Raw genomic sequence first — 15564 nt, 5'->3', positions numbered from 1 at the left:
TCACATTGAAATACATATGTAGGTACAAAGGTACACGTAACCCTTAGCTGCCCGTATTGGTTTGGTAGATCCCGTATGTAAATTCAATTAAGGTTTCATTTCACGATTTTGGCTACTTGCGTACATTTACCCATATTGACCTTTTGGGTCACAGCACAAGTTTACGATACTTAGTAACTGAACGAGTTGACGTACATCCAGATGCAAAAGTGCATACCCACTTTATTAATCAACTTCATACATCCATATGTATTTAGCTCTAAAAATGCATAGCCATCTATGCATTTTTAGAGCTAAATACATAGTAGGTTAGGAGTTAAATACATTGTCGAAAAAAAAAACAACTTTTTCGAGTTACGGCTTTGGAAGCCCAATAATCTCGACATTTAATTGAAGTTTAGAAATTTCAGACTACAATAAACTTTATTTCGTAAGAATAAACATAAGCTTATGTAAGTATTGTTTGTTAAAGAATTTCATAACATTCAAAGTAGGATTTGGAGTACAATGGTTGCTTTGTACTCTCTCTCTCTCTATTAAAATATGGATGGAATTTTAAAGCTGGATCTATATCGTACCTATGTACGTTGCAGATTTTAAGCAAGACAAACCTTTATTACAGTCATATTCTACAATACCGCTTCTATGTTTATGTTCTTATGGGTCCGTATTTCTATAAACTTCTATAAACTTTTTTGTTTAGGCCAGCCTAAACTGGGTTCACAAATAGGGCTCCCAAGAAGTAGTTGCTAGTAAGTACCTTAATACAACCAGGATTAGCACTAGGGCTTCCAAATACCGGACTTCTCACAATATCGGTATCAATACCGAAATTGTCGTCATAAATACCGGGATCCCGGTATTGGATATGAATCGCTTAAAAATATATATGTAGTTTTATTAAAAAGGGGAATTAGAAAGGCTCACTGGAATACCAGATACGTCCTAAAAGCTATTACATTTACAACAATAAACAATCAATGCCGCCATCTGCAATAATTTTATTCACACTCCAGGTTGGCAATAATTGTATCCAATTTGTTGACTACACTACACCTCACCAGTCACATTTGTAGTCCAACTTAACCAACCAGACAACATTTTTTCAAATTTCCGTCAAAAATGGTTTGCCATTATTACAGTTATCCTTGCTCTTTCGTTTTATTTTTTGATAAAATTATGAGAACTAATTACCTATGTTAATGTCACTATCATCATATTCATCACTCACGTAACTTAAGGATTCATCCACCACCAACCACCAAATATTTATCTGACGCATAGGTAACGATCTTGTTTCAATAATAAAATGAGGGCTAGAGACCAGTTAGAGTTAGACCAAGTTAAGTCTGCAACGATATTGATAGCATACGATACGCAGTACGCAGTGCAAGTGTTATTTGTACGTCATAATTTCATAGAAGTTCGACGTTTAAAATAACACTTGCACTGCGCGTGCTATCAAAATCGTTGCAGATTTTTCTTGGTCTAACTCTAGATGCGTCTGACGTTAAGCTTTTTGATACAGCCGAATATAATGGATTTAAAGGGTTTATACTGCGCATTTCGCTCGTTTTTTAAAATTACCGGGATCCCGGTATTGCCTTTAAAAATACCGGTATTGAAAAATGCGATTAAAAAGACGGGATCCCGGTATTTCAGGATCCCGGTATTGGAAGCCCTAATTAGCGCTATGGTAAAAAAGGGGACTTTATGATTATGACAGCCAGTCAGGTGTTCATTGCAGAAGAATTACTTGGAAAACAAAAGGAATGCCTTGAGGGACTAAATTGCTTTACAATCCCACGGTAAAACTCGCCGCATCACATGTAGCTACACGTGGTGTTTATTTTTCCAAGAAATGGGCTCTACCTAGTAGGCGGTTACCGTTTTACACGAAAGGTCAGGATGGGTAGAAAAGGCACGTTTAGTTACGCCGTTGTGACTGTTATGGCCTTACAGATGGATGCTATTGTACGACTTGTACGTGACGTGACGTCGTCGATCACGGGCCGGTAAATATTGCGCCAGACAGACATGTTATGACAATGTGACGAACGTAATTACGTAATTAGTATACAACCGGGGTCATAGACGAAAACAACACAATATTTTGCATGATATGAAATATCATATCATGCAAAATGCATGCATGTCCGATGTTCAATAGAACATCGGACTGGCTGGCATCAAACTTGCGGTTTAGTATTAAATAAGTAGTTGATGCAAATTCCGAGAGAAGTTTTGTTCGCGCATTCAGTTTCTAATGCTAAAGTGAGCTCCTGGCACAGACAAGACATCCTCTAGACTGAGCATAGTAACGCTACCCCCTCTGCCACAAATATACGGTAGTTTTAGTCCATCTTCGAGTCAAATTGTCTTTGTGTGACGTCCGTTTGAACGGACCAATCACGATCACGGCACGGGATTCGCTCACCTCGTCCCCCGCACCCCAGTATTTTTGGCAGCATCGGTTTCATGAAATCATTGCTCTAAACTCCGTCTAAAGGATTCCTAGTCTATGGCTCCTGGTCAAGGAATGGCATCTATAATCAGTACTTACGTTGAGAATGATTTGACGCAGATGGGTCAGTGATCCTCTGGGATATCCGGGATCTGACCCACAACCAGCACAAGACGCTGCGCGTCAACATCGAGTTCGACCACGCGCAGTTCGTGGCCTGGAGCCCCGACTCTAAGGCTTTCATCGTACACACCGTGAGGGAGAACAACATCGTCGTCTACAAGATAGAGAAGAAGAAAGATGGTGCCATTGGATCCGCCACTCAAGTACTCGCGTTTGATAAGGTGAGCAACTTTCTGTGAATAGTATTCATATTTGGGTATAAATATAAACTGGTTTAAGTAGCTGGCGCTATTGGACACGTTGTAATTTCGCGCCACCCCGCGAGACTTTTATCCATAGCGATTCTAGCGTCTATTCCTACTGTTTAAAGTTGACGCTATTGTGGCTTTGAAAGTGAATCTTCCTAAATATTTTCACACTCTACGACGCGACTCCGATGCATGCGCTGCGCACGCAAGCACGAGGTATGTATAACAAAACAAACAAATAGTTATCTAATTTCTTATCTTCTTGTTTGGTTATCGTTAGGTTTATCATGCGAGCAGCTGTTGTAACATGGCAAACCTGCATAGTGCAGCCACCGCGCGCACTGGCCGGTTGTAAAATAAAAACTAAGCCATTCGCCCGTCTTTTGTTTTTTCTCATCAATATTCAATTGGAATTCTGTTGCAAATTGCACAACTTTGATTTTATTTATTAAATGAGACTCGATGCTTATGATTTGTACTAAAAACTATATACTAGGCTGCCACTAATGCAGGTAATATTTGTATAATTGTATATATAGTATTAAGTTTCTGTTTATGTTTAAATTAAACCTAATCCAAGTCTTATTTGTACGTCACTGGTTTCCTGTAACGAAATGAGGCTTGGGTTAGGTTCCGACCCGACGTCTAAGAACGTACGATTGTTGCAGCCTTTACTTCTGCCTTAAAACTGAAGAGGTACTTATTACTGTTGCTGTTTCTTTTGATGGATATTTGCTGCTGAAGTTTTTCTCTGCGTGGACCTTGCTGATGCGGTAGCACCCGCGGCCAGAATTGATCGTTTGGTTCGACAAAGATCGGGATGCAAGAACGTTAAGGCCAGTGACGATATTTTATTTGTTTAGGCTTACGTACTGACGAAAATTACTTTATTTTATTGTACATATTTTTAATATTATATTGTTTTACTATATGAACCTAGTTTCATTTTCTACCGCTCTAGTTAGCCGGTTACATTGGCGCCCAAAGGGTTTTCTGTCAGTACGTGGGTCTTTAAGTACTTGGATTGGGTTATGTACATAGGTACATACTTGTAAATACTATGAGTGTTTGTACATACCTTGTTATTCTTAGTTTTGTGTATTTATTAAGCATATAGGTACTAGATTTATTGGCGTTACCTATATTTGCAGTTTGCATTTTGCCTTTAAGTACATAGTATAACATAGTACCTATATAGTACATGTTATGTAGGTACTATCTATTTGTATGTGTGTCTGTATGTTTTTCTTCTAAATTGTGTATTTTATTCGTACATGCGTTGTTTCATAGGGATCTAATATGGATTTGTCGACTGTAAATGTAAATATGTTAAATAAGTCTGAACTTATTTACGAAATAAGTATCAGACAAGAAAAGCCTCTCGACACGGTTGTAGAACTGAGACAGCAGTTGAGTAACTTGTTGATTAAATATGCGGCTGAGGACTTGTCCTCTACTTTTTCAGTCGCTGATGACTTGACAGGCGCTGAAAAATCACTTTCCTTCATTGAGGATAAAATAATTTTATATGAAAGTACGGGTGACTCAAAACTTGTAAATAAAATTCAAGCCTATCTTGTACATATATATATGCGCCTTCAGCGTATTGATATTTCGGACTCTGAGCAGTATTGTAATACTTATAAAAGTCTCGTATCGAAATTCAGCGCCTTGAAAATGCGTTTTGATACAAAAAATGGCAACAGCGATTCTTCGTCTTCATTTGTTACCGCGAGCTCTGATAAAAGTTCAGAGGATAAACTCATTGTTCATTGTGACAGGACGGTAACTAGCGAGTTTCGGAAGTTTACATACGCGGGTAAAGGTTGTCCGCGTAGTTTTGTGCAGAAGGTTGAGGAATTTGCGATTTCTAGGAACTTGCCTAATAGTACCTTATTAAAACATTCCTATGAAATGTTTACGGATGCAGCACTTCACTGGTTCCGTGCCTACAAGGACAGTTTTTCCACCTGGGAAAGCTTAAAACTAAAACTGTTTGATGATTTTGGTATTCTGGATTATGACTATAAACTAATGCGTGAAATTCAGGATCGTACTCAGGGTAAGGATGAGTCGGTCGTTGGGTACTTTGCCGTTATGTCTGGTTTATTTGGCCGGCTCAGCTATACTATGCCGGAGACGGATAGGTTGCAAATCTTACTAAGAAATATCCGTCCTGAATACGATTGTATGGTAGCTCAAGCTGAGATTAAAACTATTGAGCACTTGAAGGCTGTATGTAGGAAGTATGAGGCGTGCCTTGATCGATCAAGGAACTTTAAGGAGCCTCCTACTGCCAGTCAGTCGTCTTTGACTGATGATTTTGTGTATAAACCTGTAAATAGTAAGTCAGTAAGTATAGTTAGTTCTAGTAAACAGTTTTGTGTGCGCTGTAGAGTGAATGGCCATTCTTTACGTTCATGTAAAGAACCACGCAAGATAGTGTGCTTTAAATGCGGCCAAGATGGCTACCGCAGCACTGAATGTCCTCAATGTAAAAAGTCTATTCATACTACTAGTATGCCAAAAAACGAGTGAACGAGGATCAAAGATTGGATGTAAATAATAGTGATAAGTTTTCACGTCGCGAGTGGGAAGATTGGCTATCTGTTGTTCGTCTTTTCATGTTGTCGTGTAAAACATCTTTGATCCTCTTTGACGATCAAAATGATCACGATCGGCCTTATGTAAATATTAATGTAAATAATTTGTCTCTCTGCGGTCTCTTAGACAGTGGGAGTTCTATTACTATACTTGGTAATAATTCTCACCATGTTTTACTAGAACGAGGCTTTGTTCTTAACACATCACAAAAACTCTCTGTGCGAGTTGCTAAAAAACAGAACGCTTCCGCTGACTCTATTGGTTATATTGACTTACCAGTATGTTTTGATAATAAATGTCTTAACATTACTGCACACGTTATCCCTGATATTTCTTCACATTTAATACTTGGTATTGATTTTTGGAAAGGATTTGGCCTTTTACCTAAATGTGTTACACACGCTAAACTGATGCGACCTTCTGACTGCTATACTTTAATTGCAAATAATGATAATAATACTACTACTAATAATAAACAAGTTTTTCCTTTCGAAGACTTGTCTCAAGAACAACAGGCTCAAGCTAATGATATTATATCGCGATTTCGTGAAGCGTCGACGGAATCTAGTCCACTCGGTCGCACGCATTTGGTTGAGCATCGTATTGATACTGGTGAACATGAACCTATAAGGCAGAGATGTTACAGACTCTCTCCTGAAAAACAAAAGGTGTTGGTAGAAGAAGTTGACAAGATGCTTGCTCTAGACATCATAGAGTCGTGCGAAAGTCCGTGGTTGAGTCCTGTTCTTGTCACTCCTAAAAAGGATGGAAGCTGGAGATTCTGTTTGGACAGTAGAAAACTTAACTCAGTTACTAAAAAAGACGCATATAAGTTGCCTTTTATAAATGAAATACTTGACAATTTACGTGATGCAAAATATCTATCTAGCATTGATATTGCCAAGGCGTTTTGGGAAGTGCCTCTGCGCGAAGAAGATAGGGATAAAACCGCGTTCTATGTAGCAGGCCGTGGCATGTATCGTTTTAAGGTCACTCCTTTCGGTCTTACGAATGCGCCCGCAACCCAGCAACGCCTAATGGATATGCTATTTACTCCTGAGTTTGAAAACCGCGTGTTTTGGTATTTAGATGATATTATTGTAATATCAAACAGTTTTGATGATCACATTTCCTTACTATCCCGAGTTTTGGACAAATTAAAATTTGCCCAGCTTACAATTAATTATGAGAAATCAGCGTTCTTCCGACGTGAGTTAAAATATCTAGGTTATATTGTTGACCACAAAGGCTTAAGAACGGACCCTGATAAAGTGAAGGCAATTCTTGATATTCCCGTTCCTACCACGAGACGTGAACTTAAAAAGTTTCTCGGTACGGCCAGCTGGTACAGGCGTTTTGTACCTAATTTTAGTACTTTGGCCGCTCCTCTTAATATGCTTACATCTACTGGTAAAAAGGCTCCTCCATTTAAATGGAATGAGGAGGCTAACATTGCCTTTGACAAAATAAAGCAAGCACTTGTGTCTAGTTCTGTATTGGCTTGTCCTGATTTTTCAAAAACATTTTCTGTCCATTGTGATGCTTCAAATTACGGCATAGGTGCAATGTTGACACAAGATGAAGACGGTATTGAAACACCTATAGCTTATTTTAGCCGTTCTTTATCAAAACAACAACAAAATTATTCAATAACGGAACGTGAGCTTTTGAGCGTTATTCTAGCATTGGAATACTGGCAATGTTATTTAGATAACGGTCAGAAATTCATTGTATATACTGACCATGCAGCTCTCAAATGGTTTTTAAGTTTAGACAACCCTACTGGGCGTTTGGCTCGTTGGAGCGTCCGTTTGTCTTCATTTAATTTTGAGATAAAACATAAAAAGGGTAAAGATCATGTGGTACCTGATGCTTTATCGCGCTCAGTACCAGTGGATTTGGTTTATGCTCAGTCTAACGACGACTGGTTTAATAACCTCTTACAAGGTTGCCAGGACAACCCTTCTGAATTTCCTGACTACAAAGTTGTAAATAATAACTTGTACAGACTTAAGCGAACTAGTTCTTTTCTGACTTCTGAATATGATTGGAAACTGGTAATACCAAAAGAAATGAGGCAAGATATTATTCATGAGAATCATTCACAGCCTACTGCTGGTCACTTTGGTATATTTAAAACGCATAAAAGAATTTCTTTGCGTTATTTCTGGCCTGGCATGTACAGGGACATTAGTAAATATATAGCAAAGTGTGAGACATGTTTAGCCTATAAGTACCAGAATCATCAAACTCTGGGGATAATGGGCAAGTCAAAGGAGTGTTGCAGACCGTTTCAGTGTTTGTCTATCGACCTTGTTGGCACATTACCAATGACTCGTAAACAAAATCGGTACATTTTAGTTGTCAATTGCTGCTTTTCCAAATACTGCTTAATATTTCCTATTAAAAAGGCAACGTCTAATATTATTTGTAAGATTTTAGAAGATTTTGTATTCTTGGTACACGGTTTTCCACGAACTGTTATAATGGACAATGGTGCTCAGTTTATTAGTAATGATTTACAGGATCTTTTTAGTAAATATCAAATTCCTGAAGTACATTTTACCCCTAAATATTGCCCTCAAGTGAATTCTGTTGAGCGATACAATCGAACCTTAATGACGGCTGTTAGCTCGTTTGTAGAGAACGATCATAGAAATTGGGATCTAAATATTCCTAAAATCCAATTTGCTATGAACACCAGTGTGAATGAAGTAACTGGGTTCAGTCCTGCTTTTCTGGTGTACGGTAGAGAGCTTGTTCCTTGCGGGTCATTCTATGGTGCCCCTAATTCAAGTGAAGTCGATTATGACGACCTCATTTTTGCACCGCGTGATAAATACGCTGAGAATTTAGGCCACTTGTCCCCTATTTTCGATAAAGTGCAAGCTGCAATTTGGGATGCACATGTAAAAAATTGTAAATATTATAATTTAAGGCGTAAACATGCAGAGTTTAATGAAGGTGATGTTGTTTGGCGTCGTAATTACCAGCTTAGTGATGCTGGTAAATATTTTACTGCAAAACTAGCGCCCAAATTTGTAAAATGTACTGTGTTAAAAAAGGTATCTCCTCTTGTATATGAACTAGCCGATTCTAATGGGCGTGCCTTGGGCAGATGGCACATTAAGGATCTGAAATTGTAAATATTGTAAATTATATTTTAGTGTATTTTTTTTTCTGGAATTTTCCCTCGTGTTGTATTCTGGAAAATTCTCCTGGGCGCGAGGGGTACTGTAACATGGCAAACCTGCATAGTGCAGCCACCGCGCGCACTGGCCGGTTGTAAAATAAAAACTAAGCCATTCGCCCGTCTTTTGTTTTTTCTCATCAATATTCAATTGGAATTCTGTTGCAAATTGCACAACTTTGATTTTATTTATTAAATGAGACTCGATGCTTATGATTTGTACTAAAAACTATATACTAGGCTGCCACTAATGCAGGTAATATTTGTATAATTGTATATATAGTATTAAGTTTCTGTTTATGTTTAAATTAAACCTAATCCAAGTCTTATTTGTACGTCACTGGTTTCCTGTAACGAAATGAGGCTTGGGTTAGGTTCCGACCCGACGTCTAAGAACGTACGATTGTTGCAGCCTTTACTTCTGCCTTAAAACTGAAGAGGTACTTATTACTGTTGCTGTTTCTTTTGATGGATATTTGCTGCTGAAGTTTTTCTCTGCGTGGACCTTGCTGATGCGGTAGCACCCGCGGCCAGAATTGATCGTTTGGTTCGACAAAGATCGGGATGCAAGAACGTTAAGGCCAGTGACGATATTTTATTTGTTTAGGCTTACGTACTGACGAAAATTACTTTATTTTATTGTACATATTTTTAATATTATATTGTTTTACTATATGAACCTAGTTTCATTTTCTACCGCTCTAGTTAGCCGGTTACACTGTAAATAAACGTTTGAACGTATTTGCCCTGAGTAATTTATGATTCTTTGCGTCAATTCAGAGCTCTCTTAAACCTTCTCTGAATGATCTCAAAAGTAGGTCGCATAAAGACATCTTTCATTAAAATATTTATGCAAAATATATAGTCGTGCACTCTGCATACATATAAATCCGAACACTTGTCTAAATTATGAGGCCTGTGCCCCAAAAGTGGGATCTATACCTATAGCTTGATGATTAAATTCTCATCCCATAATAGCTTAGAAACCTGACGAAAATCATGCATTAGTTTAGCTTAGTCATAATATTTACTAATGAGGCATATGACCTGACGTAAAGATAATCGAGATAAATTAGTACAAGTAACAAGCACTAAGTCACGTCATGCTATTTACGCTAAACTTCGTTTATTACGAGTACAAGAGAATGACCTTTATGCCCGACGTTTGCTTTTGTATCTGGCTATCATCAAAACATACATAATATGTATTTTGATCTCGTGTGACGTTTATCCGAGCGGCGCGTGTTTGGCGGAGTATCGGCCGACCCGACCTTCCTGTCCGTCGAGATTGGTTTGACCAGAAATAGAAAAATAAAGCAAGACACGCCTCTATTTCGTCTTTTCCTGCCAAATTGTAGTTCGCTTTCGTGAATGTACAATTCTGTGGGTAATACGGTATGACATATCATATCATCTTGGATCAGACGACAAACTTTTGCGCCGAGCGGAGCCGCCCTTGGTGAAAAAATATGTAGTACATATTATATTTTGTGTAAAATAGCTTACGAGTTTTTTCGATAGTTATACTTTCCGCCTCCTAATAGGTACTTACTTGCAGTTTCGCTAGTTGTTAGTGTCACTTATTTACTAGCTACTGCAATCCTTTAGGTGATATCATAATGTTTCATAAATCAAAATTTAAATAAATATATTATAAATGGGCTTACTCATGACCACAGACTAGCTGAGGCGAAGACGTGGCCTACGACGGAGCGAGCCTGCCCAGAAGGTGCCTATTCACCCTTGAATAATATAAATGCACATATAAGTTTATATGTTGAGATGTTTGTATATTAGGATGTTTGTTGCTCAATCAGACAATCACTCAAAAATGGCTTAACGCATTTAGATCAAAGGCACACAGTTTATTACCTGCAATGGCTGCAAAAAGACATAGAATAATCATCCGCCAATAATTGAAGTACCTATCCACTTTAGAAGCTGCTTCACAACACGATTGTTTCATTCAAACATCTCTTACAAAAAATCATTCGCTCGCTCAGCTTGATTTGACGCAATATACTGAAATGCGCATTAAGTATAGCAAAGCCCAAAATAGGGGGGCGTCATAACGTAAACGCATGTTCAGACAGAGCATTGGCCTCAGCTGAAAAGTTGGATTTCATTCGTTAATAGATCAATTAGTACCAATTAAACGCGTGGCAGAGGGGACGGTATTAACAGACTTGTGCCCGATGTTTTAGTCCCGTTTAACCTTGTAACAACTTCATAATTAATACAGTTTAAAAAGTTATTACATTACATACTAAATAATATAACACGTAATTACGACCTAGTTTTAGTTAATATTAATTACTGCAGGATTTGTATTGTACCTATTTAATAATTTAATATTCATCAAAATACATGATAGTGCATGCTGATTTATAATATCAAATTTAATGCTATGAAACTAAGCGAGTGCATAATTTAGTATGTATACTCGTATCTCCGTGTACCTAACAGAGTAAAACTTCCCATAAACGTGACCTATTTTACGCTTTTATTTATATTTCATCAATTGTTAGTAGTATGTATGTAATGAGGATTGCGGTCAAATACTACGCATTAACTTTTATAAAATTCTAGTAGGTAAATTCCCTATTTCCTCATTGTTATTTAATAATGGCTAATTAAGATAAAGCATTGGTATTGTGTTCATACTAGATTTGTGAATAAATAGAATAATTTATTGAAACAGGAATTGATTACTATCCTAATTTGGAATCTTTTACTGATCAGTGCTGATGAATTAATGATAATAAGAAGTATTTGAGAATAAGAAAGGAAACAAAGGTATCTGCTTACAAACATCATTTGAATATTTTATACATTCTTTATTTTATGCTTATTACCTGTTTGCAAATATGTATTTTAAATTATTTTCGCTCGTTAAAATGTCTATGAATGATGACGAATGCTTTCTCACAAATATTGTTGTCATACTACTCAAAGTGAATGCAATCATATTAGTTTCATTTTAAAAACTACAAAACAATAATGGCGAAATGCCAATGTCAACGGATGTTGTTTTATTATGTCCTGTATTAATCAATCACAATCAATGAGACTTAAATTACGTAAAACGTATATCCATTCACGAAAAGATGTAAACACATGTGGGTGTGTCAATTTCTTTGGCACGCTCTGAAATGCTCATTGGCGGCTGAAACGACTTGAAAAATAATTATTAAGTACTTCATATCATACAGTATGTGTAGTAAAAAGCGCGGGTGGCCTAGAGGTAAGAGCGTGCTACTTTCAATCAGGAGGTCGCGGGTTCAAAGTAGTTCAAACCCCGGCTCGTACCAATGAGTTTTTCAGAAGTTATGTACAAAATATAATTTGATATTTACCAGTCGCTTTTCGGTGAAGGAAAACATCGTGAGGAAACCGGACTAATCCCAATAAGGCCTAGTTTACCCTCTGGGTAGGAAGGTCAGATGGCAGTCGCTTTCGTAAAAACTAGTGCCTACGCCAATTCTTGGGATTAGTTGCCAAGCGGACCCCAGGCTTCCATGAGCCGTGGCAAAATGCCGGGACAACGCAAGGAAAAGCGGACCCCAGGCTCTCATGAGCCGTGGCCAAAATGCCGGGACGACACGAGGAAGATGATAATGATCATACAGTGTGTGTCTTCATGTCATATCAGCCGAAAGAGGTCCTCTCTGCTCTTTCTCTCCAGGATCTCTACATCGACTGACCTTTTATTTATTTTTAACGTTGGGGAAAAGCGTTTACGCATGCCACCTGGTCCGGTGGAACCAGGGGGTATGACGGACTAACCAGTGGAGGACTACCGTCTCCTCCCTCTCATGCAAAGACCGCTGATTTTGCTCTACAGGTCCTACAACCACCACCATCACGACCGATTCGTGAGAGTTTACATACATAGGCAAGTTTTTATAGGTACTGAGTTGGTGACTCATGTTAGTGCAGATGTCGTAGGAAAAGTGCGAGCAAGAAACATACGTGGTATGAAAACGATGCCGTGAAACGTGATCCCATTATTAGTCATTCATTTCTTTGTCACAGTCTTTTGTCAACTTTATGTTATGTGGCCATGGCTATGACTAACATAATTCATAATTATTATTCTAAGTATTAATAATGGGGCGAACCGAAAATCTTCTATTAATTGTATACTTACACCATTTACGTTCCTGGCGCTGCAAAAACTATCGCGGGTTCGCGGGACTGGGTGTTTAGGTACATTAAGCTTTTCTGTCATCACAGATCGTTTACCTAAATTTCTGTTTTCATTGTCATTCAGAGTACTTATGGGGGATATGACCCGACTTGCGGTCACCAGTCACCGCATTTAGGGCTTTTATTCTAATTTAGTAGGTTAATTTGAGATTCTTCACATTTACACTATAGCTCGTAGCGTAGAATTTTTACATAATATACGCGCCTATGTCGTGGTGACTGCGAGTCTTTAGGTGACGTTTCGTATGGCAGCCGACATACACCACCAGTTGACATCCGTATATCACCTGTAGTGTGGTGGCCCTTGCATACTTGTAGTCTTATCTCTCACACATGCTGCTGTTCCCGTTGACTTTGGTCAGATAATTGCTAAAAAAAATATTGCCTTGAGTAATGTGAAGTATCCTAGTTTCATTGCGTACTCTACGAGGTCATAAAATTGATACGTATAATCTCTATTTCTTAACCATATGATTAAACATAATCTATATTTCTTAACCATTTTCTATAGAACTTCTTTTTCTTTGAAATAGGAAGTACTTAAACACTACCTACTTCCCTGCTTACTTGGTTGCTCACTGCGGTTGAACGTAAACGAAGTAATGGCGAATATTACATAACGAATGGCGATAATTTAATCTGTACTAGTTATTAATTAGGTACCTGGTACCTACAGCCCTACGTCGCAGAGTAATAAAATGATTGCGTGGTACGTTACAAGTAGTTACAACATGAGCGTAACCAACGTTTCTTGTAACGTTGGTTTTTTCGACTAATTATATCTATCATTATATTTATATTTTTTCGTCACATGCTGACTTAGGTAGAATGACCTATAATATTACGCACATCGCACATGGGTTTAAATCCTTTTTTCTGAAGTTATATCACTTCCTTATACGTAATTCACCACTCGTTGCGAGTTTCCTATTTTTCGCGCTTGTATCGTAGTCGTAGATAACTATTAAATAATTTGCTGTAAAGTTTATTTCATCATAACATGCGTCTAAGGGTCTTCTTTATGTGGTGTTTGTTTATTTGGATTAAAAATGTAGGTTGTGCGTGATAAGATCAGTCGATTAAGAGCGATAAAAAAGTACACACTCGTGTTATCCACCGACTTCACCGACGGACGTCTAATAGGCCGCCCTCGTAATATAATGTACTAAATCATGCCTGATTGTGGTTAATAAAGATCAAAGTGGTTAATACAATCGGATGGCCACGAACTAACAATCAATAAACACTACTTGTTTACAAACAGTCACATTGTAACTTCCTTCCCATACGTGGAAGGTTAAGAATTAAGCCTGTTAATGTTGACCTATGTTTTGTTGCGCAAATTATATAATACGGACAATCTCTCAGCTCTTTTTATAAACTTTAGTACAGTTTTTTAGGTACATTTGCACAGACATTGAACGGTAGCGTTGTTCCTGAGTTGTTGAAGGCGAGTTGGTGAGTCACGCGGTGATAAGACTCATTGTGTTAGCCTAATCATTTGTATAGCGATACGTTTCGCTAGTCTATTTGCAAGATCGTGAAGTCGGACCAGTAATCCACTGGGCCTTGATCTGCCTCCATATGAATAGACGAATCAGGCCACGTACATAATCGGCCTTTTAAACCAGCGCTTCAACATTTCTCGGAGCGATTACTGTGATTTACTTGTTACTTTTTTTCAGCTCTGACAGTATTGCATGTTACCTGACTTCTCACGGGCTGTCTGTCGTGAGCATTGCGAAAGGCACGAATGTCTAATTTTTGTTTCACAAATTCCGAGAACTTTATAAACAATTGCGTATTGGTGTTGCTGTTTTTAAAAAAGGTCACGTTTCGGGAGCCCGTATCTGATAAAATTGTGTATTATAATAAGAAACAGAGATTAGCATGTTCTTTGTTTTGGTCTCATTGATGATGCGCTTGTTTGTGTTGTGATGTCAGTTGTTGCCTATGTTGTATTTTACAGGGATAATACGATTATGTATGTGCATACTTCCATGAATTATTTAAATCGAAATAGTTCTTTGTTGGCAACAGGATCTGACGTCGGTAGGCACATATTTAATACTGAAATGCACCATATCATCGCTACATAGTATAAAACAAAGTCGCTTCCCGCTGTCTGTCTGTCCCTATATATGCTTAGATCTTTAAAAGTACGCAACGGATTTTGATGCGGTTTCTTCAGGATAGAACTTGCGAGTGCTCTATCTTGTTGTATGTACTTAGAAAATTCAGTTCAAGAACAATATGTAGTTGGCATAACGTTTACTCTATCCAGGCAACTAGCGTTACTTGCTACTTACACATATTACTTTTCTATCATTGTGTCAGTGTATCAATGCAGTTTTATGTCATTGTTGCCACGATCACAAGATTTCTCTGCTATACAGCGGTAATCGAGCTCACGAGCCTCAATGCTGCGTAGTTCCCATCATTATCACTAAGAAAACTGCACGATGTACTCAATTTCAGAATGCGATATGAAAATAATAAGCAAGGTTAATGTTGTCTTGGTTTTTTTATATATATTTTTTACATGAAAATAGTTTGCATTGTCGATAGCGATCATAATATTCATATTACCTCGCTTTGTCTGCGGTGACCTCAGTGCCTTCATGTTGCGACTACATATCATAAAATTATATTTTAACGAATGCTTAAACACAACATGCCTACTTATTTTTTCAATAAAATCGTGGAAAATTAGCTAAGTGGATATT

The 15564-nt window shown here is 37.8% G+C and overlaps 1 protein-coding gene across 1 annotated transcript in view; it reads left to right on the top strand.

Moving 5' to 3' along the window:
• The window catches only part of LOC134652971 (transducin beta-like protein 2), an 83120-nt gene that overhangs the window by 46396 nt on the left and 21160 nt on the right, over positions 1-15564 (top strand). Inside the window, exon 3 of the mRNA XM_063508229.1 lies at positions 2585-2808. Within this exon, the coding sequence (XP_063364299.1) occupies positions 2585-2808 (224 nt within the window). The remainder of the gene's footprint in view (positions 1-2584; positions 2809-15564) is intronic.

This window comes from Cydia amplana, chromosome 12 (assembly GCF_948474715.1).
Source record: "Cydia amplana chromosome 12, ilCydAmpl1.1, whole genome shotgun sequence".
NCBI classification, from domain to species: domain Eukaryota; kingdom Metazoa; phylum Arthropoda; class Insecta; order Lepidoptera; family Tortricidae; genus Cydia; species Cydia amplana.
The sequence above is the reverse complement of the archived record's forward strand: the minus strand, read 5'-3'. Positions and strand labels throughout refer to the sequence as shown.